This window comes from Lacerta agilis, chromosome 2 (genome assembly GCF_009819535.1).
Source record: "Lacerta agilis isolate rLacAgi1 chromosome 2, rLacAgi1.pri, whole genome shotgun sequence".
Taxonomy (NCBI): domain Eukaryota; kingdom Metazoa; phylum Chordata; class Lepidosauria; order Squamata; family Lacertidae; genus Lacerta; species Lacerta agilis.
In genome coordinates, this window is record NC_046313.1 from 107938297 (window position 1) to 107963698 (window position 25402).

At 45.3% G+C, this 25402-nt stretch overlaps 2 protein-coding genes across 7 annotated transcripts in view; both read left to right on the forward strand.

Moving 5' to 3' along the window:
* The first annotated feature begins 1027 nt into the window (after positions 1–1027).
* On the forward strand, positions 1028–16120 carry AIF1 (allograft inflammatory factor 1). 2 transcript variants are annotated; one of them, XM_033142594.1, is made up of 6 exons: positions 1028–1160; positions 7264–7325; positions 9131–9197; positions 12339–12380; positions 12698–12860; positions 15992–16120. In XM_033142594.1, the coding sequence occupies exons 1-6, from the start codon at positions 1148–1150 to the stop codon at positions 16077–16079; spliced, it is 435 nt and encodes a 144-aa protein (XP_032998485.1). In that variant the 5' UTR covers positions 1028–1147; the 3' UTR covers positions 16080–16120. The 2 variants fall into 2 exon arrangements, with proteins under 2 accessions (XP_032998485.1, XP_032998484.1); XM_033142593.1 differs by lacking the exon at positions 1028–1160 and having other exon boundaries at positions 7239–7325.
* A 2412-nt stretch (positions 16121–18532) lies between these two features.
* PRRC2A (proline rich coiled-coil 2A) overlaps positions 18533–25402 on the forward strand; it is a 36258-nt gene continuing 29388 nt past the window's right edge. For 3 of the 5 annotated variants that reach the window (XM_033141664.1, XM_033141667.1, XM_033141666.1), the window contains exon 1: positions 18534–18732. The gene's annotated coding sequence lies outside the window, so the exon portion shown is untranslated. Of the gene's footprint in view, positions 18733–20212; positions 20319–25402 lie in introns of those variants that run through there. The other 2 variants (XM_033141669.1, XM_033141665.1) reach the window with 2 other exon arrangements.

Genomic DNA, 25402 nt, shown 5'->3' on the forward strand with positions numbered 1-25402 from the left:
TTCACTGCACATGCATCATGGCTTGGATTGGCATCCTTACCAGGGTGGCGCTGACTAGAGATGGGGGGCGGGATGGGACTGGCTAACTTGCACTTTCCAAAGCAATGCACAAACAGAAACACGGCCACCCTTCAGGTTTCTCCAAATTTTGCAGTGCCACTCTCCGGCCGAGCAATTTGTATAAACATTAGGGTGAAGGGTGCCTTTAAAAATGCAGAAATATTAAGAGGAAATGTGTTGTTGGTGTTGTTTAGTCATTTAGTCGTGTCCGACTCTTCGTGACCCCATGGACCAGAGCACGCCAGGCATTCCTGTCTTCCACTGCCTCCCGCAGTTTGGTCAGACTCATGCCAGTCGCTTCGAGAACATAAATAACCCAGAGATGCATTTTAAATAAAAGGGCACATTCTACTCATGTAAAAACACTCTGATTCGCAGACCGTCTGCAGGCTGGATTTAGAAAGTGATTGGGCCGGATCCGGCCCCCGGGCCTTAGTTTGCCTACCCACGGGAAAGAGCATCACTCTTCCAACTTCCTCTGCTGGCTGTGTGTCTTTGTCAAGGGAGGAAAATGTGGCCTGCTTTGTGGCCAAGGAAGCGGATGGGGGGGGCAGAGGGTGTCACTGCACCCTTGGGAACCACGCTGGCAACCTCCAGCCACACCAGCGCGACACAAAAGGTGTGAACTGTCAGGCGTGCAACCCGAAACGGCAAGCGGCTGAAGACCTACGGCGGCAAAGGTCGCCAACACAGCACCCGAGGACCAGCCCCCACCCAGACTGTGTTTCAGCCCCCAACTTCCTTTTGCTGAACGGCAGCCTGCAACTTCCTCTCTCTCTCTCTCTCTCTCTCTCTCTCTCTCTCTCTCTCTCTCTCTCTCAGCGCAAGTCCTCTCAGAAAACCTTTCCTCTCTCCTTCTCCACATGGTCTGTGCGAGTGTCAATGAGCTGTGTGGTTTCTCAGAGCAAAAGAGGAAGTGGACTCCCCATATATATTATAGACTGAAATATCTATATGCACACAGAGAGCGAGCAGGAGGCAGCAGCTGAGGAGGCGAGACATCAGTTCAGCAGGCCTAACCAGAGAAGAAGGCGGTGCCTCGGAGTCGAGGGGAACCCTCTGAGGAAAGGGCAAAGAGGAGAGACCAATGGACCCCCAAGGTATCAGCAGCTGAGGAAACCGTCTTAGTCCGGAAAGGGCTCTGGGAAAGAGATCATAACTGTCCAGGGTGCAGGAGGATGGGGGGGGGGGGCTTGTGGTGTGTATCCAAAGGTGAAGACTAGTGATGGAAAGAGAAAGGTTTGGATGCAGGAAATGTTAGCGACCCTAATGCAGATAGGAGCATATAACCAGCAGAAGCACCCAAGGCAGGGCAAGAGGGAATCTGGAAATATGTCAGGAAGAAGGAGCAGGGCAGCAGCCCGCAAAGGAGATCGCAGTTCAGGTAGCCAGGCTGGGTTGCCAACGAATGGATAAAAAAGGAAACAAAAAGCAGCTTGGCACTTTTTGGGAGCCGCGGCGGCAGCTTAGTGTACGATGGGCGAGTGCCTGCTTCTCAGTCCAGCCGAGCCTTCAGCTGCGTCATATCTTTAGAGCACGTTCCCACCCCCTCCCAAAGAATCCTGGGAACAATTGTTGACCCTTCACGGAACTACAGTTCCCAGGATCCTTTGGAGGCGGGGTGGGAATGTGCATTAGATGCAGGGTGTGTACACAGCCTTCGTCAACGTGGTGCCCTCCAGGCGTTGTACTACGACTCCCACCGTCCCCTGACCGTTGGCTAAGCTGGATGAGGCTGATGGGAGTTGAAGTCCAAAACATCATGAGGGCGCCAGGTTGGCAAAGTCCGGCCTACCCTATCATGCTGGGAAACAACAGGAGACAAACCAACACCACCTGCGTCCTCACAGAGTTGTGGTGAAAATAAAACTGGGAGAGGTGAGAGAGAACTGGTAGTGGGTATATCCTTGGAGGAATATAAATATCTTTTGGGTTAACAAAACTTGGGCAGCCGTTGTTGCATACAGAAATAGGTTTTTTCTGGGACCTGGGATCCTCTGTCTGAACAATTCCTAGCAAAAACGCCTCCGGTGTTTTGGGGAAAGTTGTTTTAAACATTTTTTTTATCTCACTATAAATCATTTCCCAATATTCTTTAACCTTTTTACATGCCCACCACATATGGAAAAAAAGTCCCCTCCATTTCTTTACATTTCCGACACAAATCTGATTCTACTTTATATTTCTTAGCCAGTCTGCTCAGGGTTAAATCCCATCTATGAATCATTTTCCTGCGATTCTCTTCCAGCGCGTAGCATGCAGTAAATTTCAAATCATTCTCCCAAAGTTTCTCCCAAAGGTTTAGATCTCTATTATGCCCTATGTCCATTGCCAAGTGTATCATTGAAGCTTTTACCAGCTTGTCCTTTGTTTCACATTCCAATACCAACTTATACATTTTAGACAATATAGTTTATCCTTATTGTGTAATAAATCTCTTTCAATTTTGGTCTGGGAACCCATTTTTTTCTTATCTAGTTTAAACATATCATGTAATTGGTGATACTGTAACCGGTCCGTGACTTGGCTCCTTAAATCTTCCACTGGTTTCCATCTGGGTTCACTCCCTGAAAGACAGTCGAGGAGTATTTTTCACTGTTGATCTCACTTTGTTTTTCCTTGGCACTAGACAAGGTGGTCACAGTCAAATCTCCAGTATTTAATTTTTCAAGGGCAAATGCAGTTGAGGTGGGAACCTAATCTGGTCCTAGCAACCGGGGGTGGGGGTTGGCTTAAACCTTCCCCACATGCCATTTTCCTGATCTGAATTCTCCCCCTCCCCACTATGTTTCAAGTCGGATACTTGCGTTGCTGTGCAGAGGGGAAGTCCCCCCCCCCCCCGGTGCCCATTGCCTCATCTGTTTCCCTACTCGGAACTCCAACGCACTGAAGCTGTCACTTGTGCATGTGTTGTCATCCGCGCATGCGCAAGGGCTGCCCAAACTGCACTGCTCATCCACAGCCTCTGTTTTCTAATCGGAAGGAAGCGGGTTATGAGGGACAGTGCAATCTCTGCTGCATCACCCATGACAGATAGCCACCCAACCTCTGGATAAAAACCTCCAAGGAAGGAGAGTCTACAACTTCCTGAGGAAGTCTGTTCCACTGTTATGTGCCTATGTGCCTTATTCTGCTGAGTAAACAGCAGCCAATGCAAACAATTCGGATTAAAAAAAAAAAGGTATGGCTGGATTAAACCTCCCCTCCTCAGCACCGCAACTCCAATCTGAATTGGGGGCCCTGCATCTCCGTCCGCTCATATATATATAAATATATGGCATCCAACCAAGATGGAAGTAGGCAATGGACAGATTCCAAGCTTTAGAACAGGGGTAGGCGACCTAAGGCCTGGGGGCCGGATGCGGCCCAATCGCCTTCTCAATCCAGCCCGAGAACGGTCCAGGAATTAGCGTGTTTTTACATGAGAATTATTTATTTATTTATTTATTTATTTATTTATTTATTTATATCCCGCCCACCTGGCTGGGTTTCCCCAGCCACTCTGGGCGGCTTCCAACAGAATGTTAAAATACAATACTGTAATCTGTTGTTGTTGTTCAGTCGTTCAGTCGTGTCCGACTCTTCGTGACCCCATGGACCAGAGCACGCCAGGCACGCCTATCCTTCACTGTCTCTCGCAGTTTGGCCAAACTCATGTTAGTAGCTTCGAGAACACTGTCCAACCATCTCATCCTCTGTCGTCCCCCCTTCTCCTTGTGCCCTCCATCTTTCCCAACATCAGGGTCTTTTCCAGGGAGTCTTCTCTTCTCATGAGGTGGCCAAAGTACTGGAGCCTCAACTTCAGGATCTGTCCTTCTAGTGAGCACTCAGGGCTGGTTTCTTTGAGAATGGATAGGTTTGATCTTCTTGCAGTCCATGGGACTCTCAAGAGTCTCCTCCAGCACCATAATTCAAAAGCATACTGTAATCTATTAAACATTAAAAGCTTCCCTAGAATGTGTGCTTTTATTTAAAATGCATCTTTGGGTTATTTGTTATTTGTGGGGCATAGGAATTCATTCATTCCCCCCCCCCAAAAAAAATATAGTCCGGCCCACCACATGGTCTGAGGGACGGTGGACCGGCCCACAGCTGAAAAAGGTCTCTGACCCCTGCTTTAGAAGAAGAAAAAAACTCAGCACCTGTTTTCCTGTTGCCTACTGAAACCCCAGAATTCTGGCCTGTCCCTTAACTCGTAACACATTCACACCATACTTCTATGGCTTCCCCGCTAAGAATTCTGGGAACTGTAGTTCATTAAGGGTCCTGGAGTTTGTAGCTCCATGAGGGCTAAACTATCATTCCCAGGATTCCTTGTGGGGAGAGCTATAACTGCTAAAGAGGGTATCAAAATATGCGTTAAATGTCTGGTACAGGTGTGACTAAAAAAACAACTGTGGGAGGGAAGTTCCATTTAGAGGTGAAACTTGAAAAAATTAGAATATCGTGGGAAAGTCCATTTATGTAAGCAATTGTTTTCATTAGCTACTGGAGTTTAATATATGAGATAGACTCATGACATGCAAAGCGAGATATGTCAAGCCTTTGTTTGTTATAATTGTGATGATTATAGCGCACAGCTGATGAAAACCCCAAAGTTGAAATTGTTAATTTGGGGTTCTCATCAGCTGTGCGCCATAATCCTCACATATGTCGCTTTGCATGTCATGAGTCTATCTCATATATTAGTTTCACCTTTTAAGTTGAATTACTGAAAGAAACTAACCTTTCCACGATATTCTAATTTTCCGAGTTTCACCTGTAGTGTGATTTCTCCCCTTTCTCTCCCTCCCAGCCTGAAGCATTTTCTTCAGCATGGCCAATGGTTGGGGGTGATGGGATTTGGAGTCCTCACATGAGCTATCCCTACCTTAAGAGTGTACCCTAAACCGATGCTCCCATCCCCCAGCTTTATAAATGCCCCCCACTCTCCCCCCCCACAGCTGTGATGTCTCAATTTGGTAGCTGCTGCTGCTGTTTACCCATCCCATTTCCCCTTTGTAATTTGGGGAGGGCAGGGAACAAAAAACCCGAGTCAGGAAATTTGGCCTAGTTCCTCTTTGGTTAGCCAAACGACACTGCGAACCAAAAGCAAAGCAGTCTACAGAAATCGAAACACATAACCGCCAACACACATGCAAGTCAGGAAACTGTGTCTGAAAGAGGAAATGGCAGAAACTGGGAGACTCCAGAGACGTTCAACGGCCATAGCGAGATTAGGCCAGCGCCATCACTGTTCTCTTCTAGATGTCCACTGGAAACCTTTCTGTTTCAGAAGATCTACCCAGATGCCTGGTTTTGTTGCACCTGTTCTTAAATTTGCTTCAGATGCTCTAGTTTTTAGATCTTGTTGTTGTTCAGTCGTTCAGTCGTTCAGTCGTGTCTGACTCTTCGTGACCCCATGGACCAGAGCACGCCAGGCACCCCTATCCTCCACTGCCTCTCGCAGTTTGGCCAAACTCATGCCAGTCGCTTCGAGAACACTGTCCAACCATCTCATCCTCTGTCGTCCCCTTCTCCTTGTGCCCTCCATCTTTCCCAACATCAGGGTCTTTTCCAGGGAGTCTTCTCTTCTCATGAGGTGGCCAAAGTATTGGAGCCTCAACTTCAGGATCTGTCCTTCCAGTGAGCACTCAGGGCTGATTTCTTTAAGGATGGATAGGTTTGATCTTTTTGCAGTCCATGGGACTCTCAAGAGTCTCCTCCAGCGCCATAATTCAAAAGCATCAATTCTTCGGCGATCAGCCTTCTTGATGGTCCAGCTCTCACTTCCATACATTACTACTGGGAAAACCATAGCTTTAACTATACGGACCTTTGTCGGCAAGGTGATGTCTCTGCTTTTTAAGATGCTGTCTAGGTTTGTCATTGCTTTCCTCCCAGGCGTCTTTTAATTTCTTAATCGTTTTCAAATGTTTTAAATGTTGTGGCATGCACCCCAATCTTCTTAAGAGTTTTCAAATGTTTTAAATATTCTGGCATGCACCCCAATCTCCAAACGGGGAGAGACTCCAGGGGTGGCTGTGCTTACCCTGTGTTCAATTTCCTTGGAATGAAGGTCAATGGAGAGCGCAGTGTCTTCTGGGTTTATGGCTTCATTTACAACCTCAGCATAGGATGGAAAGGCTCACGGCATGACCACTCCAACAGTTCCTGCTTCCCCCATTAGGTTCCCAGAGAGACCCACCACCACCAAGTCTTTGGGTCCAGCACAGAGCAAGACAAGCCTCTGTGTCTCCAGCTTCCAGCACCAGCCAATAGTCACACACACAGTGTCTCTTCCAGTCTGTTGTCCTCCATCCTAGAATAATGTAGCATCCAGTCAGGTGGAGATAGGAAAAGACACCGCCCCCATTTGTCTCTATGGCAACAGAGCAACATTTTTAGACATGGAAATGGCAGTGAGGCCATTGTCTTACAGACACTCTTCTGACTGGTTCAGCAGCTTCTTCTTCTAGTAAATTAATATAATAATAATAATAATAATAATAATAATAATAATAATAATAATAATAATAATAATAGATTCTAAACAATAGATACAGAATCACAGGCCTGGAAGGGACCCACATACAGGTATACCCTCCACACTGCCACCCCCAACCAACCCCATCCCCCACAACAATATGTTTCTATAGTTAATTATATTTTATTTCTTACCACAGAAGTGTTTGCCTCCCTGGACCCCTTTGGGAGGAAGGGTGGGATGGACGTTTGATTAATATATATATATATATATATATATATATATATATATATATATATATATATATATATATATTGGGGCAAAGTCAGGGAGATCATAGAATCTTAAAGGGACCCAAGGGTCATCTAGACCAACCCCCTGCAATGCAGGAATCTCAGCTAAAGCATCCGTGACAGATGGCCATCCAACCTCTGCTTAAAAACCTCCCAGGAAGGAGAGCCCACCCCCTCTCGTGGGAGTCCATTCCTGACAACTGCAAAGTTGTTGAGGAAATCGCCAAAGTTGTTGAGCTTATTTTGGGGGGGGGGAACCTCCCCCAAGAATAATTATTTTAAGCTTTCAGAGCTGTTTCTGCTGCTTTTTTCCATCGCGTTGCCATACATCCGGGTTTTCTCTGACATTTTGTCGATTCGGGGGGAAAAATCCCCGAATGCCATTTTTACACTTGAAAACCAGGACATTAAGGCCAACCATGAACCCTCTTCTCCACCTCCTAGGAGGAAAAGCATTTGCAATGTTAAAAGCCCAGCAGGAGGAATTCCTGGACTCCCTCAACAAGGTAAGGCGGTTTCTTAGCATTGTGGGTGAGAGTAGCTGTACCAGAGAGGAGGCTGGAACCAATCTGAAAGCTGTTTCACTGCACACAGCCCGTCACATGCCTTATCTTCTCCAGCAGGGGTGGGGGGTGTTTAAAGCCAGGGGGCCACATTCCCTTCTGAACAAACTTCTGCAGGGCCGCATGCCAGTGGTGGGTGGGGCCAGAGGCAAAGGTGGGTGGAGCAAACAATGTCATTGTTACCTTTATACAATTTCTCCCATCCAGGCAAACAGACAGACCTTATCGGAGTCCAAGGATGTATTCCAGGCAAACCACACACAAAAACCCCTCCATGAGGGTTCAAGGCAGAGTCAACAAAGGGGCTTGGGCTAGGAGAGGGGTGTGTGACTTGAGAGTGGGTGTGGTGTGGGGAGAATCCTGGCGCACAGATGAAGAGGCATGGAGGGTTGCATTCAGGCCCAAGGCCTGAGATTCCCGACCCCAGAGACAAGCTCTTTGACAAATGGTTCTTTGTAGAAGAAGGTGACTGTGGATAGCACTGACTGGCTAGCACATGTGACGTCACCATTAATTTGCACGTAGACCCGCAGAGAGTCCCATCGCCAGAGCAGTTTTACAGCTGCTTGAAAAAAATGTTTTTGCTTCCCCATCCTCTCAAATAACTTAAAAGGATGAATGAGCAGGTAAGCAAGGCATACATGTGGTCATTAAAGTTATGAGGAAGGCACAGTTGAGTGGCAAAATACATCCTTTGCGTGGGAAAGGTGTGTGGTTCCAGCCCTGGCATATCAGGTGGGACTGAGAAAGATCCCCATCGGATGCCCTAGGGAGCCACTGCTGCCAGTCAGTGCAAGCAATGCTAAGCGAGGTGGACAAACGCTCTGGCTTGACAGAGAAGGCAGGTTTCCTGTTAAATTATCTGAAATAAGCAGGCATCTGAAAACATGAGGGGAGGAGTGAGGCTGACTGACGGATTAGCTTCACAGCATGTACTGGATGCCTGGTGTGCAAAACTAAATCCAGGAGGAAGCTGAACTCTTACACTGCGGTAAAGTCTTAAATAAGTCAGTCTTCCAGGTGGAGGTGTCAGTTGCAAACCTGGCATCCAGAAATTTCCGCATGGTCGCAAGCTGGACCAGAGCCAGTTTCAAAAACGTGCCTGGGGAATTTCTAACATTGCCAACATCATCTGGGGACCCGGGGTTGACAAAGGGTGGTCTGCACTGGCTCTCTAAGGTTCACCCCCCACCCTTCAGCTGGCTTGATGTCTCCTGCTCACTTGAGGGGGTGACTCCCTTCCCCCCCCCCCCGGCAGCTGGTGTGCATTGTGACACTACCTACTTTAGTCACTAGGTGGCACTGGGAGCGGGTGGCGCTGTGGTCTGAACTACTGGGCCTCTTGGGCTTGTCGATCGGAAGGTCGGCGGTTCGATTCCCCACAGCGGAGTGAGCTCCCGTTGCTCTATCCCAGCTCCTGCCAACCTAGCAGTTTGAAAGCACGCCAGTGCAAGTAGATAAACAGGTACCGCTGTGGCAGGAAGGTAGGCGGCATTTCTGGTTTCCGTCACGGTGTTCCATTGTGCCAGAAGCAGATTAGTCCTGCTGGCCACATGACCCAGAAAGCTGTCTGTGGACAAACGCTGGCTCCCTCGGCCAGAAAAGCTAGATGAGCGCCGCAACCCCATAGTCGCCTTTGACTGGACTTAGCTGTCCAGGGGTCCTTTACTTTTTTAAAAATCTTTTTTACTGGACCTTACTGGCTCTGTTCCTATCCTAATCCATATTTCCCCCCTGCCTTTCTACAGGAATTTATGGATGACCCCAAATACAGCACTGACGAAGACCTACCTGACAAATTAGCAATGTTTAAGAGTGAGTGCCATCCATGGAGGACTTGAGGTTACGGGAGGGGGTGTGGGATGGGGGGAATAAGCCCCATGTTGTTGCAGAAATGAATAATGAAGAAATACTTTTGAGCTGCATCTAATTCCTAGCCGTGCACAGAGGAGACACCCTGCATGGCAAGGGGTTGGATTAGATGACCATCAGGGTACCCTGCAACGCTACAATTTTATGATAATAGACGTGACTAATTTAGGTCTGCTAATATTAATGAGACTATTCTGAACGTGTACCCAACCAATATTCCTTTTTATGACAACATGGTGCTTATTCCGAAGTAAATACGTTCAGCATCGGGGCAACATAAACAAACTCCCATTTAACTCTTGTAGTCATCGTAGAATCGTAAAATTGCGAAGGATCCCAGGGGTCATCCAGCCCGGACACTGAGGTCCAGCGCCGAGGGCCTTCTGGCGGTTCCCTCACTGCGAGAAGTGAGGTTACAGGGAACCAGGCAGAGGGCCTTCTCGGTGGTGGCGCCTGCCCTGTGGAACACCCTCCCTTCAGATGTCAAGGCAATAAGCAACTATTTTACTTTTAAAGGACAACTGAAGGCGGCCCTGTTTAGGGAAGTTTTTAATGTTTGATGCTGTATTGCTTTTAATACTTGGTTGGGAGCCGCCCAGAGTGGCTGGGGAAACCCAACCAGATGGGCAGGGTATAAATAATAAATCATCATCATCATCTAGTCCAACCCCCTGCAATGCCATGTTCATGGTGGCGGAATGATTCAAGCAAGATTTCTGGGCTGCATCAATAGGAGTATAGCATCTAGATCAAGGGAAGTAATAGTACCACTGTATTCCGCTCTGGTCAGACCTCACCTGGAATACTGTGTCCAGTTCTGGGCACCACAGTTCAAGAAGGATACTGACAAGCTGGAACGTGTCCAGAGGAGGGCAACCAAAAAGGTCAAAGGCCTGGAAATGATGCCTTATGAGGAACGGCTTAGGGAGCTGGGTATGTTTAGCTTGGAGAAGAGAAGGTTAAGGGGTGATATGATAGCCATGTTCAAATATATCAAAGGATGTCATCTAGAGGAGGGAGAAAGGTTGTTTTCTGCTGCTCCAGAGAAGCGGACACGGGGCAATGGATTCAAACTACAAGAAAGAAGATTCCACCTAAACATTAGGAAGAACTTCCTGACGGTAAGAGCTGTTTGACAGTGGAATTTGCTGCCAAGGAGTGTGGTGGAGTCTCCTTCTTTGGAGGTCTTTAAGCGGAGGCTTGACAGCCATCTGTCAGGAATGCTTTGATGGTGTTTCCTGCTTGGCAGGGGGTTGGACTGGATGGCCCTTGTGGTCTCTTCCAACTCTATGATTCTAAGTTTTGTTTTCCTTTCTTCAAAATGCAAAACTGTGTAAAGCTCACTGGGTTTCTTTTTTTCCTCCTTCTGCATATAACACCCAACGTCTCACAACAAATGTAACTGATCTGTACGAAACACAACCTAGAGAGAGAGACGACACACGTACTTTTGTAAACAATCTTTAATAATGATGCAAAACCTCGGTGGCAAACTGGTTTTGCTTGTTCGTTTCGTAACCGCGTGCTTGCCCAGCCAGCTGCCCAAACTAAGAAATGTTTTTTTGTGTGTGTGAAGAAAATAAAAAAGAATGCAGAGCCCAGGCCTGTTTGCTGATTCAGTTGAGGGTGCTTTGGATGGGGCAGGGGGGCTGAACTCTGGCAATAGCTGCATCACTGTAGCCAGAGGAGAAATTAAATGTCTTAATCATATGAACTGTTCTGTGCCTTGTAAGGCAGTATTGAGCTTTCCTTCCCTGGAGGTAGTAGGGGCTGGTCCATTTTAGACTTCCTTCTTCCATGTCAGTCAAACCTCGGTTCTCAAACGGCTCCGCTGCTGAGCGTTTCGGCTCCCGAACGCCAAAAACCCGGAAGTAAGTGTTCCGGTTTTCGAACGTTTTTCGGAACTCGAACGGCTTCCGAAGTGTGTTCCTCTCCCCCCCCCCTGAAATTGCCAACAGCCCTTTGATTTCCGGTTTTTGAACATTTCAAAAATCAAAGCGTCTCCTGGAAGAGATTACGTTCGAAAACCGAGGTTCCACTGTATGTAGTTTCCATCTGCACCCATTCATGTAAAGCAATGTCACACTGCTTTAAATTGCCATGGTTTCCCACAAAGAACTCTGGGAATGGTAGTTTGCTAAAGGTGCCGAGAGTTGTTTGGCAAGCCCGTTGAGCATATACCTAGTAACAGCTTTTGGAGAACTAAGACTAGAACCTCCATATTTAGTCACAGTATACCTTGAAGTATACTGGACAGTGTTCTCGAAGCGACTGGCATGAGTTTGGCCAAACTGCGGGAGGCAGTGGAGGATAGGGGTGCCTGGCGTGCTCTGGTCCATGGGGCCACGAAGAGTCGGACACGACTGAACGACTGAACAACAACAAATACCTTGAAGTACTAGATGTTAGGAACCAGCCATGAAGACCGAGTCCTTTCACTGCACCCTGTTTGTGACCTTCATAGGGGTACGTAGCTGGCCATAGTTGGAGACAGGTATTTCGAACTGGACATAGAATCCTAGAGTTGGAAGAGACCACAAGGGCCATCCAGTCCAACCCCCTGCCAAGCAGGAAACACCATCAAAGCATTCCTGACAGATGGCTGTCAAGCCTCCGCTTGTTGTTGTTGTTGTTCAGTCGTTCAGTCGTGTCCGACTCTTCGTGACCCCATGGACCAGAGCACGCCAGGCACGCCTATCCTTCACTGCCTCCCGCAGTTTGGCCAAACTCATGTTAGTAGCTTCGAGAACACTGTCCAACCACCTCATCCTCTGTCGTCCCCTTCTCCTTGTGCCCTCCATCTTTCCCAACATCAGGGTCTTTTCCAGGGAGTCTTCTCTTCTCATGAGGTGGCCAAAGTACTGGAGCCTCAACTTCAGGATCTGTCCTTCTAGTGAGCACTCAGGGCTGATTTCTTTGAGAATGGATAGGTTTGATCTTCTTGCAGTCCATGGGACTCTTTAAGCTTCCGCTTAAAGACCTCCAAAGAAGGAGACTCCACTTTGTGTCCAATTTAGCAAGGCGGCTATTTCGCACTTACGTTAGTTAACCTGTTCGTTTTGTCTTTTCTTTCCCCCCACATAGAGAAATACATGGACTTTGATCTCAATGCACAAGGAGATATAGGTGGGTGAATTGTGTTCATAGCATGGCTTCGTAGTTGCGTATGCACAAATTTTTCAACCAGAGACATTCCTGCTCCCTAGTTTGTTAATTTTCTTTATCTAGAGCATTTTTAATGTTTTAATGTATTTTAAATCTTTTGTTGGAAGCCGCCCAGAGTGGCTGGGGAAACCCAGCCGGATGTGCGGGGTATAAATAATAAATTATTATTATTATTATTATTATTATTATTATTATTATTATTATTATTATTATTATTTTAGCGCACGCTGTGGCAATCCGCTTTAGTTATACAGGTTTGCTGTCTCCCTTCCCCCAAGATATCATGGCCTTGAAGCGCATGCTAGAAAAGCTGGGCGCAGCCAAAACCCACCTGGAGCTAAAGAAGATGATCACTGAGGTGACTGGAGGTATGAGCGAAACCATCTCCTACCGGGACTTTGTCCGTATGATGCTGGGAAAGCGATCAGCTATCCTTAAAATGTAAGTACCATCAATCCCCAGCCCAGTGTCTCAAAGATTTCAGATTTTTGCCCAAGCAAAACTCGGGTTTGATTTCCTTACACCACCATTACCACAATCATCATTAAATTAAATTAGTATACCATCCTGTTCCTGGCCGTTCTCAGGGCAGTTTGCCACATAAAAACCACAATACAAAAACGCAAACTACATAATAAAAGCAAAGCCAAGAACAACCCGATAATCGCTCAACACATTTCACAAAAGGGCATTGGGTGTCAGTCAGCCGAGGGTTGAAGAGGAACGTTTTTGCCTGGCGCCTAAAGATTTATAATGAAGGTGCCGGGCGAACCTCCCCAGGGAGAGCATTCCACAGATGGGGAGCCACTGCAGAAATGGCCCTGTTCTCGTGTTGCCACCCTCCGGGCATCTCATGGAGGAGGCACACAAAGAAGGGCCTCAGAAGATGATCTCAGGACAGGGGCGTAGCAAGGGGGGCAAGGGGGGTGTGCCGCCCCGGTTTCCATAATGGTAGGGGGTGACAAATGATCAAGGAACAATTTTTTTGGAATTTTTTTTTAAATGCCTGCTCTGAAGGTCTTATCTTACTATACTAGGGATTATATAGCGATATATGAAATTTCCTGCATATCGGTTAATATCTTGACCCTCCTCCACCAAAATAGCTGTTCACTTGGCTGTTTTCCTATGTCATGAAGGCTGGAATATCAGTTCAGTGGAGCACTTACTGTTCCCAACCCTAACCCTGTGGAAAGCCATCTAATTAGACTTTGATTTGATTTTGAGATGTTTTTAGGAGGTAATTTAATTATTGTTTGATTTTATACCAATGTTATGTATCTGATGTTAGCCACCCTGAGCCCGACTTTGGCTGGGGAGGGTGGGATATAAATAAAAGTTTTATTATTATTATTACTTATTATTCCTTTGTAAGAAAATATGAAATAATGTAAAACCATTTTTGCGGGGGGGATCAATGGGGGGGGTGACAAGGAATTTTCCACACCGGGTACCACCTGACCTTCCCATGCCGGGGGGGGACGACAAATTTTTTTTTGCCCCCGGGTACCAATTTACCTTGCTACGCCCCTGTCTTAGGATCCAGGTACAGTAGTTTAATATGGAGAGAGGCGGTCCTTAAGGTGTTACATGGAAGGCTGTGGTGTCTTAGCAATATATGGCTTTTGTTATGGCACGTAATAAAACATGACGACTATGTTCTACTTTCACTGTTGGACGCTGAGCATAAAGTGGAAGGGCTCACAATGTTAACTCTCCAATAGATCTTGCCCCCCCCATTAGGCTTATAGGAGAGGCCCTGAGCTATATAGCTTTGGATTCAGCACAGAGAGCAAGTCAAGTCTCTTTGTCTCTTCCCATCCCAGTTCAAGTCTACCAACTCCTTCACAGCCACAAGTCCCTGGTGAACTCTACTTAAGCTATTCAAACAATCAAAAAGTCTTGTGGTGCCTTAATAAGTTGGTGTAAGCTTTCATAGACTCAAGCCCTCTTCATCAAATGCACCTGTAGAACCATTTGCAAGAAACAGTCAGGTATCCTGGCATTGGTAATCTAATTAAGACATGCAGCATGCTAAAAAAAACAACAACTTTAATTCTGCTGTAAGAATTGCAGAAAGGGTAATTGGTGTTAGCTTGCCTTCAATAGAGACAATTTATGCTACCTGAGTTAGGAAGAGAGCAGAGAGAATTGTAGCAGATCCTTTACATCCCGGTCATCATCTGCTTGATTTTCTTCCATCTGGACGTTGCTACAGGACTTCATATACAAAATCGGCCAGGCACAAGAATAGTTTTTTCCCTTGTGCCATTAAATTGTTAAATTCGTAGTTGTATAGCTGAAGGGGAGGTAAATTATGGGTGGGGTTTCTTTGCTTCTTTGTATTGTGAGAGGAACAGTGTCTGTATGTTTACATTGCAATGTAGCCGAAACAAATTCCAAGTATGTTGGAAAATGTACTTGGCCAATAATAAATTATTCCTATTCCTATCCTATAAATTATTCCTATTTGTCTCAATTTAACTTACCGTACAAGTGATGACTTTGCCCCACTACTGATGTTAATACAACCATCTCACCAGACTGCTGCTATAAAAGGTTAAAGGCCTGTCTCTTCAACGTACATTTAAGCTCTAATTATCACTGACTTGTGTTTTTTGCATCTCGTTAAGGTTCAACTTCCACCTTCCAAGGTTCTCCTTTAAATACCTGCCAACTAATATTTAACTTTGTGCATCTGACACAAGTTCATGAAAGCTTGTGTTGTAATAAATTTGTTTTGTCTTTTAAGGTGTCACAGCTGATTTTGCTCACCACGCTGGAAAATCCAGCTGTTGAGTCTCTCTGGTTCCTCCCCCCCCCCCCCCCGGCCCAAAGTTAACACAATAAAGCCAAAACTTAACAGTTACAAAACAAAACCAAAAAGACAACAAACAGTCACGGGATATAATGACCAAAAAGTATAAAGAACTCAGCCGTGACAATCCCTGAAACGAGATGGAGATACTATAAGGATATAAACCCAAACTAAACTAAACTCAAATCCAAAAAATTCAAGGTGAGTACCCCTAAATAGCTATGTGACGAGTTAAACAAGAATATATATCTCTTATAAATCAAACTGAAAACCCTAACTAGATGCCGGCTCTTTTCTGGTTTCACTGGATATAGTCTGAGGAAACAGATTTATAAGTTATATATATTCTTGTTTAACTCGTCACGGCTGAGTTCTTTATACTTTTTGGTCAAAACTTAACAGTTGGCTTGAGCCATTAACTTAAAGGGCCTGGTCTGACCACCCTATCAGTCCTTTTACATGCGGAATCCCCTATTACGGTAGATATGAAAAGCAGCCTTGGGGGGTGGACCCCCGAAGATGACAGCTAGAATAACCCCCAATCCTAGAACAATTTTCCGGCCTCAGGCTCCATTATCCTCAGGTGGAGTTCACTTGCGACCCCCGCCTCCATTACACGACACACCTGGTGGGGGTTTATTTGGGGGGGGATTATATGGTCCAACAGAGCTCATTTTATTTTCTCAAAAGGCCGCTTGTCTGATTTAAGAAGGGGCATCTCTTGTGAATTCGTATTTCCTTCTTATTTCTGCAGAATTCTGATGTATGAAGAAAAAGCCAAAGAGAAGGATGAGAAGCCAGCCGGACCCCCGCCCAAAAAAATAATTGCAGATCTTCCTTAAAAAACACCCCTAACTACATGATAGAAAGATTCCTTCCAGTAGCACCTTAGAGACCAACTAAGTTTGTTATTGGTATAACGCTCATACCAATAACAAACTTAGTTGGTCTCTAAGGTGCTACTGGAAAGAATTTTTTTATTTTGTTTCAACTACAGCAGACCAACACAGCTACCTACCTGTAACCCTAACTACCGGTACATAGTTGGCTCCAGCCTCCAAGCTGTTACTGGAGCTCTTTGTAAACAGGAGAGCCTTTTTTGGGGGGTGGGAAGTCCTAGAATAAGGGGTTTGTTTGAAATAGTATTTCTGGAGTCCTCCCACAGGACAATTCCACCTCATTGCACAGTGGGGTGGGGGAGAAGGAATTTTCCCTGTAAGGTCATATTTGTTGTTCTACTTTTTACTCTTTCCATTAAAAAATATATATGCTGTTGTTGTTTAGTCGTGTCCGCTCTTCGTGACCCCATGGACCAGAGCACGCCAGGCACTCCCGTCTTCCACAGCCTCCTGCAGTTTGGCCAAACTCATGTTGGTAGCTTCAAGAACACTGTCCAACCATCTCATCCTCTGTCATCCCCTTCTCCTTGTGCCCTCCATCTTTCCCAACATCAGGGTCTTTTCCAGGGAGTCTTCGCTTCTCATGAGGTGGCCAAAGTATTGGAGCCTCAGCTTCAGGATCTGTCCTTCCAGTGAGCAATATATATATATACACTAAATTCCTCAGTTACGACTGCTGATCCTAATGCCAATAACGACGACGTTTGCGATGTAGTCTTGTTCAAGTTTACTCAGAAGTAAGCTTATTCCCACTGTGCGCATAGCACAATTGAGGTTCCTGCGCCACTTTCCCAGGCATTGTTGGACTTCATTTCCCATCAGCCCCAGCTCCCATGGTCAGGGGGAGTGGGAACCGCAATCCAGCGACTTCCTGAAGGCCAACAGCGTTCTCACCCTTGGGTATAGCCCTAGACCAGGCGTCAGCAAACTTTTTCAGCAGGGGGCTGGTCCACTGTCCCTCAGACCTTGTGGGGGGGGCGGACTATATTTTGGGGGGAAAATACGAATGAATTCCTATGCACCACAAATAACCCAGAGATGCATTTTAAATAAAAGGACACATTCTACTCATCTAAAAACACGCTGATTCCTGGACCGTCTGCGAGTGAAGGCAATTGGGCCACATCCAGCCCCCGGGCCTTAGTTTGGGGACCCCTGCTCTAGGCTGAAGACTGCAATCCTGTGCACCAGCCTTTGCCAACCGGGTGCCCTCCAAATATCCAACTCCCATCTGCCCCAGGCGTATTTCTGGAACGATTCTAATAAATAATGGGACTAGTGCACAATTTGATTAACCTCCCCCCCACCTCTCCTCCCCCATCATGCACCCTGTGCCACCCCCCAATCTGCTCTTGAAAACCCTGGAACAATATTTTTTTTAACTCTGGCTTCTCAGATCGTGCAAATCTTTCGCCTTTTTACGTCTTTTATTTGTTAAACTGATTGGTCACTTAAAAAAAAAAACCAAGGTATCTCAAAGCAACATACAATATATATATAAACACACACACACACACATATTCTAGATAGTGTAAAAGAAAAACAAAGTGGTAAGGGGAAATATGAAAGATCATCCTAAAAAAAAAAAACCAGGATTAAAACATCTTTTTTTTAAATGTATTTATTGGCTTTTTTCAAAACACCTACAATAAACCAATACAACTACAAACACACCACAAATACAAAAACAATAACTATACAAACTACAAAATACAAAAACAAAAAACAAAAAATTATTTGTTAAAGACTGCTTATTTCCTTAACATTGTTGCTTGACTTCCTCATGTCTGCCCTTCCTGCGTTCACTGTCCTTCATCTTTAGTAATTTCTTTACATTGTACCAACCATATTTCAAAAAAAAAAAAAAAAAACCCACAACTTATCCATTTCTTAAATTATTTTCTTAATTCATTCTTTCACATTTCATTCACACTTAACCAAATTCTAAAACATCTCACCCACTCAAGGAGTCCACAGATAATTAAGAACCAAAGGCCTGGTGAAAAAAAATGTTTTGCGCACTTAAAACTGCGCATCCATCATCCAGTTCCTAGGCACCATTTAAGATTACACCCAGGATCGCTGCCACTCTGGTCGGTTTGCTTTTGCAACACGTTGCTGGAATTCAAACCTCCAATTGCCCTTATTTAAATAAATACAACCACCACTTTCTGCTTTGCAAGGAGTGAATGGGAAAGAGAAGCCAGTTCCACAGATCTGGAGCTGCCCCGCTATTCCACGGATTACGCCGAGTCTCCAGACTTCCTTTGCATCACCTGCCCGTTGAACTCCCTCGAACGCCCGCCCGCCCGCTTTTCTGCTTTCGAACTCCCTTCCTTCGGGGTTTTGCCCCCTTAGCCCCGCCTCCCGTGCAGCGTGTGGGGGCGTGGCTTCGCCGCCGCCGCCGGGGCCTGGGACCCGGATGGCCGTTTAGTCGGTGCTTAGACGCCGAGGCTGCCACATCGGGCCTTGGACAAATTACAAAGCAAGGGGGAGGGGGGGACAGCGTAATCCGCCTCCATCCTCCGCCTAGAATTCCCTTCCGCCCCCGGGAAGCTCGTATCCGGATAGAGCGGACCGAGCCCGATCAGACGAGGTGGGTATCGGCCTGGTTCGCCCCCGGTAACCCTCCGCTTGAGCGCTCGCAGGGCGGCGCTGGTGCGAGGAAAGAGGATAGGTCGGCTCGAGCCGGTAGAGCGCTCAGGCCTCCGCCATCTTGTCCCTTACTTCATCCTCCTCGGCCGCTCTCCCCGCAGCTGAATCCGCGTCCATCCGCCCCTCGGGCCTCTCTCCCCGCTCCCCATGGCCAGCCGTGCCCTTCCCAAAGCGCTGCCCTTGTGGCTCCTGGCGAGTATTTGCCCCACTGGAGGGCAGCCGGGCTCCCAATGGCTGCCCTCCCCCGGGGTAGAGCCGCTTACAAAGGGGAGAGTGAAGAGGGTGCTCTCAGGAAGAGACACCCTTGCCTTGGACCCACCCGCAACCCGGGCTTGGCTGTTCTCACGACGGGACCTGCGGGTTGGGGGTGCCACTGACGAGGAGGCGCTAACAGGCCTTTGGGGGTTTGAGGCTTCAGGTGGAGTTCAGTTGTGATCCCCCCCCCACCTTCCATTACACGACACACCTGGTGTTGTTTTTTTGGAGGGGGGGCGATTTATCTTAAATTTGAAGAGGGCCGTGAGTGAGGTGTGGAAATACAAAGGGCCAAGCTGGTTCTGGAGCAAGCAGGTGGGGCTTTTTTTTTAATGCGGGGTGGGGAATTAATAAGGCCCACATAATCGCCTAGTATCCATCTCTAGGGTGGTCTGAATTATTGAAGCTGTATTTTGAGGGTGTTGGGGGGCCAGTGCAATTGGGGTTTCCTCTTCCCCTCCCCAACACCACACACAACATTTTATCTGATGCCTCTAAAAGATTTCCCCTTTAGAACCTATGATGAAATCTAAATTGATATTTCAGGGGATAAAGGGCTGGTTTTTGTGTGTGTGTGTGTGTGTGTGAGAGAGAGAGAGAGCGAGCAGAAATTTAAGGCTGAATCCGGCCATTCCTTTATCCCTTTGCATTTCGCCCTCTATATTTCGTATTTCTATAAAACTTCTATTTGGGGAGGAGGGATTTGATTATTTTGTGGTCTAAAATGCCACAGGGTGGTGGTGTGGGGGGGATACTTTTGTACCCCAGCATACCTACAGTATAGTATCGACATTTGAGGTGTGTGGCACTATTGGAATGAGGAGGTGAAGTTGATTGAAATCCAATTTTTTATATATAAAGGAATTTCTTTAAAATAAAGCATTAGAAGCATCCAAATATTTTGGGGGAGGAAAGGGAGATGTGGTTCGATAGAAACTGGGGTGTGTGTGTGTGTGTGTTTAGAACATGATACTGTAAGGCTCCTGAGGTTTGCAGTTGTATATAAGCTACCTATATCATTAATTTAAGTCAACCTCTGCCTTCAGGTTTGCTGTAATGTATTAAAACATCCCTCCCCCCATGAAAAATCCAAATGTTGGAAAGGAGGGGTGGAGTAGGGGATAGGAGGTGTGGCCATTTTATTTTTTTAAAAAAGAATGGTTTAAGGCAGCAGCACTAATATTTGAAGAGGGTAGCTAAATCATCGTTTTCATTGCCTACGCTAGTACCCCGTGGGATTGAGAAGATACCCTAAATAAGGGCGATATTGAGGTAGTCATGAAGTTACAGCCGTGTTAATTGCGAGGTGAACCGTTGAGTTATAAAAACCCATTTTATTGCAGCTCCACTTAAAGCAAAACCTGTTAAGCAGGCAGCTTTTACGATGGTTTTGGGGTATCGGTGAAAATCTAGACATGGTAGGACTACAGTGGCAATATCAGTAGTTGGGTGTTATTTAAATAGAAAATCTTACCTGTTTGGGGGTAATGAATACTGGTACCTATCTTTGAAGGTAGTATTGAGACGAGGGATGTGCCTTTGGGAAAAGGGAGAGTGGCTTGTTCATCTAAAACCTTAGGTTTCTTCTAGCACGCTCAAACACAGTGGATTGGAAGGAAAAGAAGTCCTCATGACTTGTGTGGTTAGGAAAGATTAATGGCTTCTTGTAGTATATATCCCCCCCTCCCTTTTTGGTATTTTTAATAGAACAGCCGGAATTAATTTAGCTTAAAAGTGGAGTTCAAATTTCCCAGCATTGTGGCAAGAGGGTGGGGTGATAGTGATTTGCAAGGGTGTATGGTGACAAAAAAAAAGTGAGCTAATATGGCTCCCTTTCATTTCAGAAACACAAATCTCAAAATGGGGTGGTTTTAAAAAATAATGGGTGTGTTTATGCAGCAAGAAGGGGGTCCTCTTTCCCCCCCTCCCGCTCAAAAGGCACAACACACACTCCCAATAAAAAAATGAGGTAGCCAAAAGCCAAGGCAGCTTTTTGATGAGTGTCTTAACTGGGTCCTTGCCAGGTTTGCCGTGCACAAAAAAAAAAAGAGAGCATGGCGATTCTGAGGAAAGGGTTAGAAATGAAATCTAATTGCCAGGTTTCGCATTTCAAGACAAGCAAATTTGCTGTTCGACTGTGTCCTAAATATTAAGCCCTTTCATGCAGATTTACAGGGTTGCTGGTTGTGAGGAAGAGAGAGTGCCTCTCCCCCCCCCCCTTCAGTTCTCCCATAGGCTTGGATCCCAGTTTTTCCATGTTCATTTTGGGGTGCTAAATGCGAGGGGGAGGGGTTGCTGAAGTGATGCCTATTTGTTTCTCTGCTTGATTCAGAACCACCCTTTTTATAAAATGGTTGTTAGAGGAGGACTGTCTTATCTAGTGCTTCCCTGTTCCGGTGATGGAATTTAGGGGGGGTTGTGTGTTTTTTTCATGGCGATTACTCTTAATTTCAGATTTATGTTTGCTAATTGAGCACATAGTGTTTTTTCTTGTTAACATGGTTTCAAACTAGGAGTGTCTTCTCCGACTTTAGAAAGCTATTCCTCTCTAATGGGAGCCAGTTTGGTGTAGTGGTTAAGAGCGGCAGACTTGTAATCTGGGGAACCGGGTTCGTGTCTGCACTCCTCCACATGCAGCTGCTGGGTGACCTTGGGCTAGTCACACTTCTTTGAAGTCTCTCAGCCCCACTCACCTCACAGAGTGTTTGTTGTGGGGGAGGAAGGGAAAGGAGAATGTTAGCCGCTTTGAGACTCCTTCGGGTAGTAAAAAGCGGGATATCAAATCCAAACTCTTCTTCTTCTTCTAATGCAGCTTTGGGATTCTGCAGATAAATTGAATATACTGTATTAATAATTAATGATGGCTGATTCAGTTTTTGGGTGGCTTTGAGGGGTTTTTGTTGGTGCGTAGGGGGGAGGGTGTTTCTTCCTTTTCCCTCTCATCAGCCAGTTTTAAAAACCCTTAAATTGAGGTTTTAATCGCTTGAATTATTAAATGTGTGGATGTATAAACTCGTTTTAAACGTGAGAATTTACAATAAAAGAATAGCCAGTGCTCAGAAGGATGAGATGCAATCCTAGCAGAATGGGGTTGGCAATCTAGATTCCAGAAAGACTGTATAAATTAAATAAATAAATAAATCGGCTGCAACTAGTAGGGTGTGCTATTTTTAAAACTGCTATTGGCTTGTTTTTGCTCAGGTGCCATTATATCTGGTTGTGCAGTGCTGAGGGAATTGGACATCTTAGCTATGCATTATGTAGTGAAAGTACAAAGAGGGAGGTGGTGTTATTCTAAATGTCTCTTCAAAAGGCAATGCAGAACAGCTCATTAAAAGAAAACCCTACTAAAATAACATCAATTCATGATTATCTTAACTCTGATAACTGAAAAGTAGTAATCTATCCTATCTATGGTCGAAATCTTCTGCTTTTTAGCATAAGGCAAGTGAAGTGGTCCAAAGGTTCTTAATAGATGTGCAGTATTGGATACTTTCTAAGGTAACGTGCTCATACAAATTCATACATTCTGTTTTTTATATATGTAAGTCATTTGCAAACACAATTGCCCTGATCCATCTAATGGGCACCTGCATGGTCATATGGGTGCTGTGCGAGGGGTCCCAGGCCTAATCCAACTATGGTTGGATATTGGACAATAATGCTGAATAGCTGTTTTGACAGAAGAAGCGCGGTGGGGGGGGCTACCTTTAGAGCCTCCCTCTTCCCTGAATACTTGATGGAGTGTGATTGCTGATTGCCTGACAGGCTGTGTACACATAATTGAATTATGGCGAGAACATATTTTTACAGCATCGGTTGGCATAAATTGACTTTAAACATTGCATGATGTTTGATTCAAATTTTCAAATTTTTTTACACCCAAATTTTGAAGTTTTGTTTTATGTAGTATCTTTGATTCACATTGTCATCTTTAAATAAAACAATAAATTGTGGAAGGGAAGATTTCTCAGTATGGTCAGTTCTGCAGGCGTGTTTATAAATGAATATGATTCTAGGTGACCAATAGAGTAGCAGTCATTATCGATAGTGCCTCCAGTAGTCTGATGATTGTACAGTGCTCTTCCGAGCCTTTATTCTTTCAAGATGATACTTCACAGATAGGGCTTGTAATTAAGTATAATTATGATTTAGATGTTAGGAGGCCTTAACTGTGACATGTGCCTGATAATGGATTAACCACCACTGGAATCTTAAATGTATTCCTCAGTACAGTGGTACATCGGGTTACATACGCTTCAGGTTAAGAACTTTGCTTCAGGATAAGAACAGAAATCGTGCTCTGGCAGCGCAGCGGGAGGTCCCATTAGCTAAAGTGGTGCTTCAGGTTAAGAACGCGGACCTCCGGAACGAATTAAGTGCGTAACCAGAGGTACCACTGTATATCTATTAAAACAATGTGTCAAAGTCTCCCCCTCTTTTCCCATAGCTGAGTTACATTTTTAGGATTGACACATAAAAAGCAAGAGGTGTACATCATAGCAAATATTACTCATTCTGTAAAAATGATGAGTCAAAAGATAGAATCCATCAGCAGTCTTGGTGTTAATTTTCGTTTGCAAACTGACTTGATAATGTTTGCTGTCCCACAGAGTTATTTTTTAGGTTATATTTGGGGTGGGGTGGTGGTTTTGATGTGTGTAGGTAAAACATTGGCCGTCAGTGCCATTAGGTGCAGAATTCACTTTTTGATGGTAGTTTTGGTATCTAGTGGCCAGGAAGCTGAATGTGTGGTGGATCCACTCGCCCTTCCCTTTGTAACCCTGCAGTATTGGGTAGGTGTAGGAGCTGCTTAAGTGTAGTGTAATACCACATGGCTTGGGTGGTGTGTTTGAGTAGCATTACCATACATTTTCATGAGTTTTCCCATAAATTCATGGGAGCTAGCTCTTTCTCTGAGAATCAACGTGGTTGTGAAGTTCAAATATTTGTTCCTTCAGTTTGTGGTTTCAATAAGCTATTACAGCTTTCATGCTGTAATGTGCCCATGCAAAGAGCTTTTTCTTGCTGTGATTGGCAAAAAGATAAAAACACAATTAAAACCCAGCAGCATTAAGGCTTAATTGTTAATAGAACAAGCGGCTAATATGTTGATGCACCAGTGCATTCCAACTCTACAGTTGTATGATTATATGTCCCCTAAGTTCTATGATAAAGAGGTTGAGTTGGTTCTTCATGGACTACATGCCAAGCTTGTGACAGACTTTAAAAACTTTCTGAAACCAAATAACCTCCTAATATAAAATCAGCTGATGTATCTACTTGGGCTGTAATACACTGAATTGGTCCAAACCCTGTTGTTTGCAGTATGAAGGAAAAGCTAGTGAGACCTAGATGGTTACTCTGAAAGCGCCTTTTATTGGCCATGCTCACGTGTGTAATTCTGTTCGCAAGCTGTATTTTGCCCTGCCACCAAACCATAGTTTGGTGCTTGGTTTGCCATCAACCAGGCCTGGAAGCTTTCCCCCTCACATGTGCAGTAATAGGAGGAGGAAGTGCGCGACTCAGCTCATTCTCATAACAAAGGGAAATGAATAGTGTTCACCCAAAGAGCTGATTACAGTGGTACCTCGGGTTACAAACACTTAGAGTTACAGACTCCGCTAACCTGGAAGTAGTACCTCGGGTTAAGAACTTTACTTCAGGATGAGAACAGAATCAGGTTAAGAACGGACCTCCGGAATGAATTAGGTTCGTAACCAGAGGTACCATTGTACTCCTTCAGTATTTCTAGTCTCAGGTCTAGTACTGGACTGGGACAGAACTTAGTTGCAAATAGCCACTGATGTGTTTAGAGTTGTAAAATTTCAGTACATGTAGAAACCATAGAAAAAACCATTTTTGGGGTGAAGGGACTGGGAAGTTTTTGGAGAAATTGAAAAAGTGTAATGTTTCTTTATTATGTACCCTATACATTTTGAAATTTACTTTATTCCTTTAGGAACATAGAATTATAGAACTGTGGAGTTGGAAGGGGCCCTAAGGTTAATTCTTCCAGCCCTCCACAATGCAGGAATTGCAACTAAAGAATCCCTGAGAAAAAGCCACCCAACCTATGTTTAAAAACCTCCAACGAAGCAGAGTCCACCACCTTCTGTGGGAGTCTGTTCTACTGTCAAACAGCTTTTACCATCAGAAGGTTCTTCCTAATGTTTAGCTGGAATCTCCATTCTTGTAATTTGAATCCATTGGTTTGGGTCCTCTGGAGCAGCAGAAAAACTTGCTCCATCCTCCCATGCGACAACCCTGTTCTATCACCTCTCAGTGTTCTTCTGAGCTAAACATAACCAGCTCCCTTAACCATTCCTCAGAGAGCTTGGTTTTCTCCCCATCAT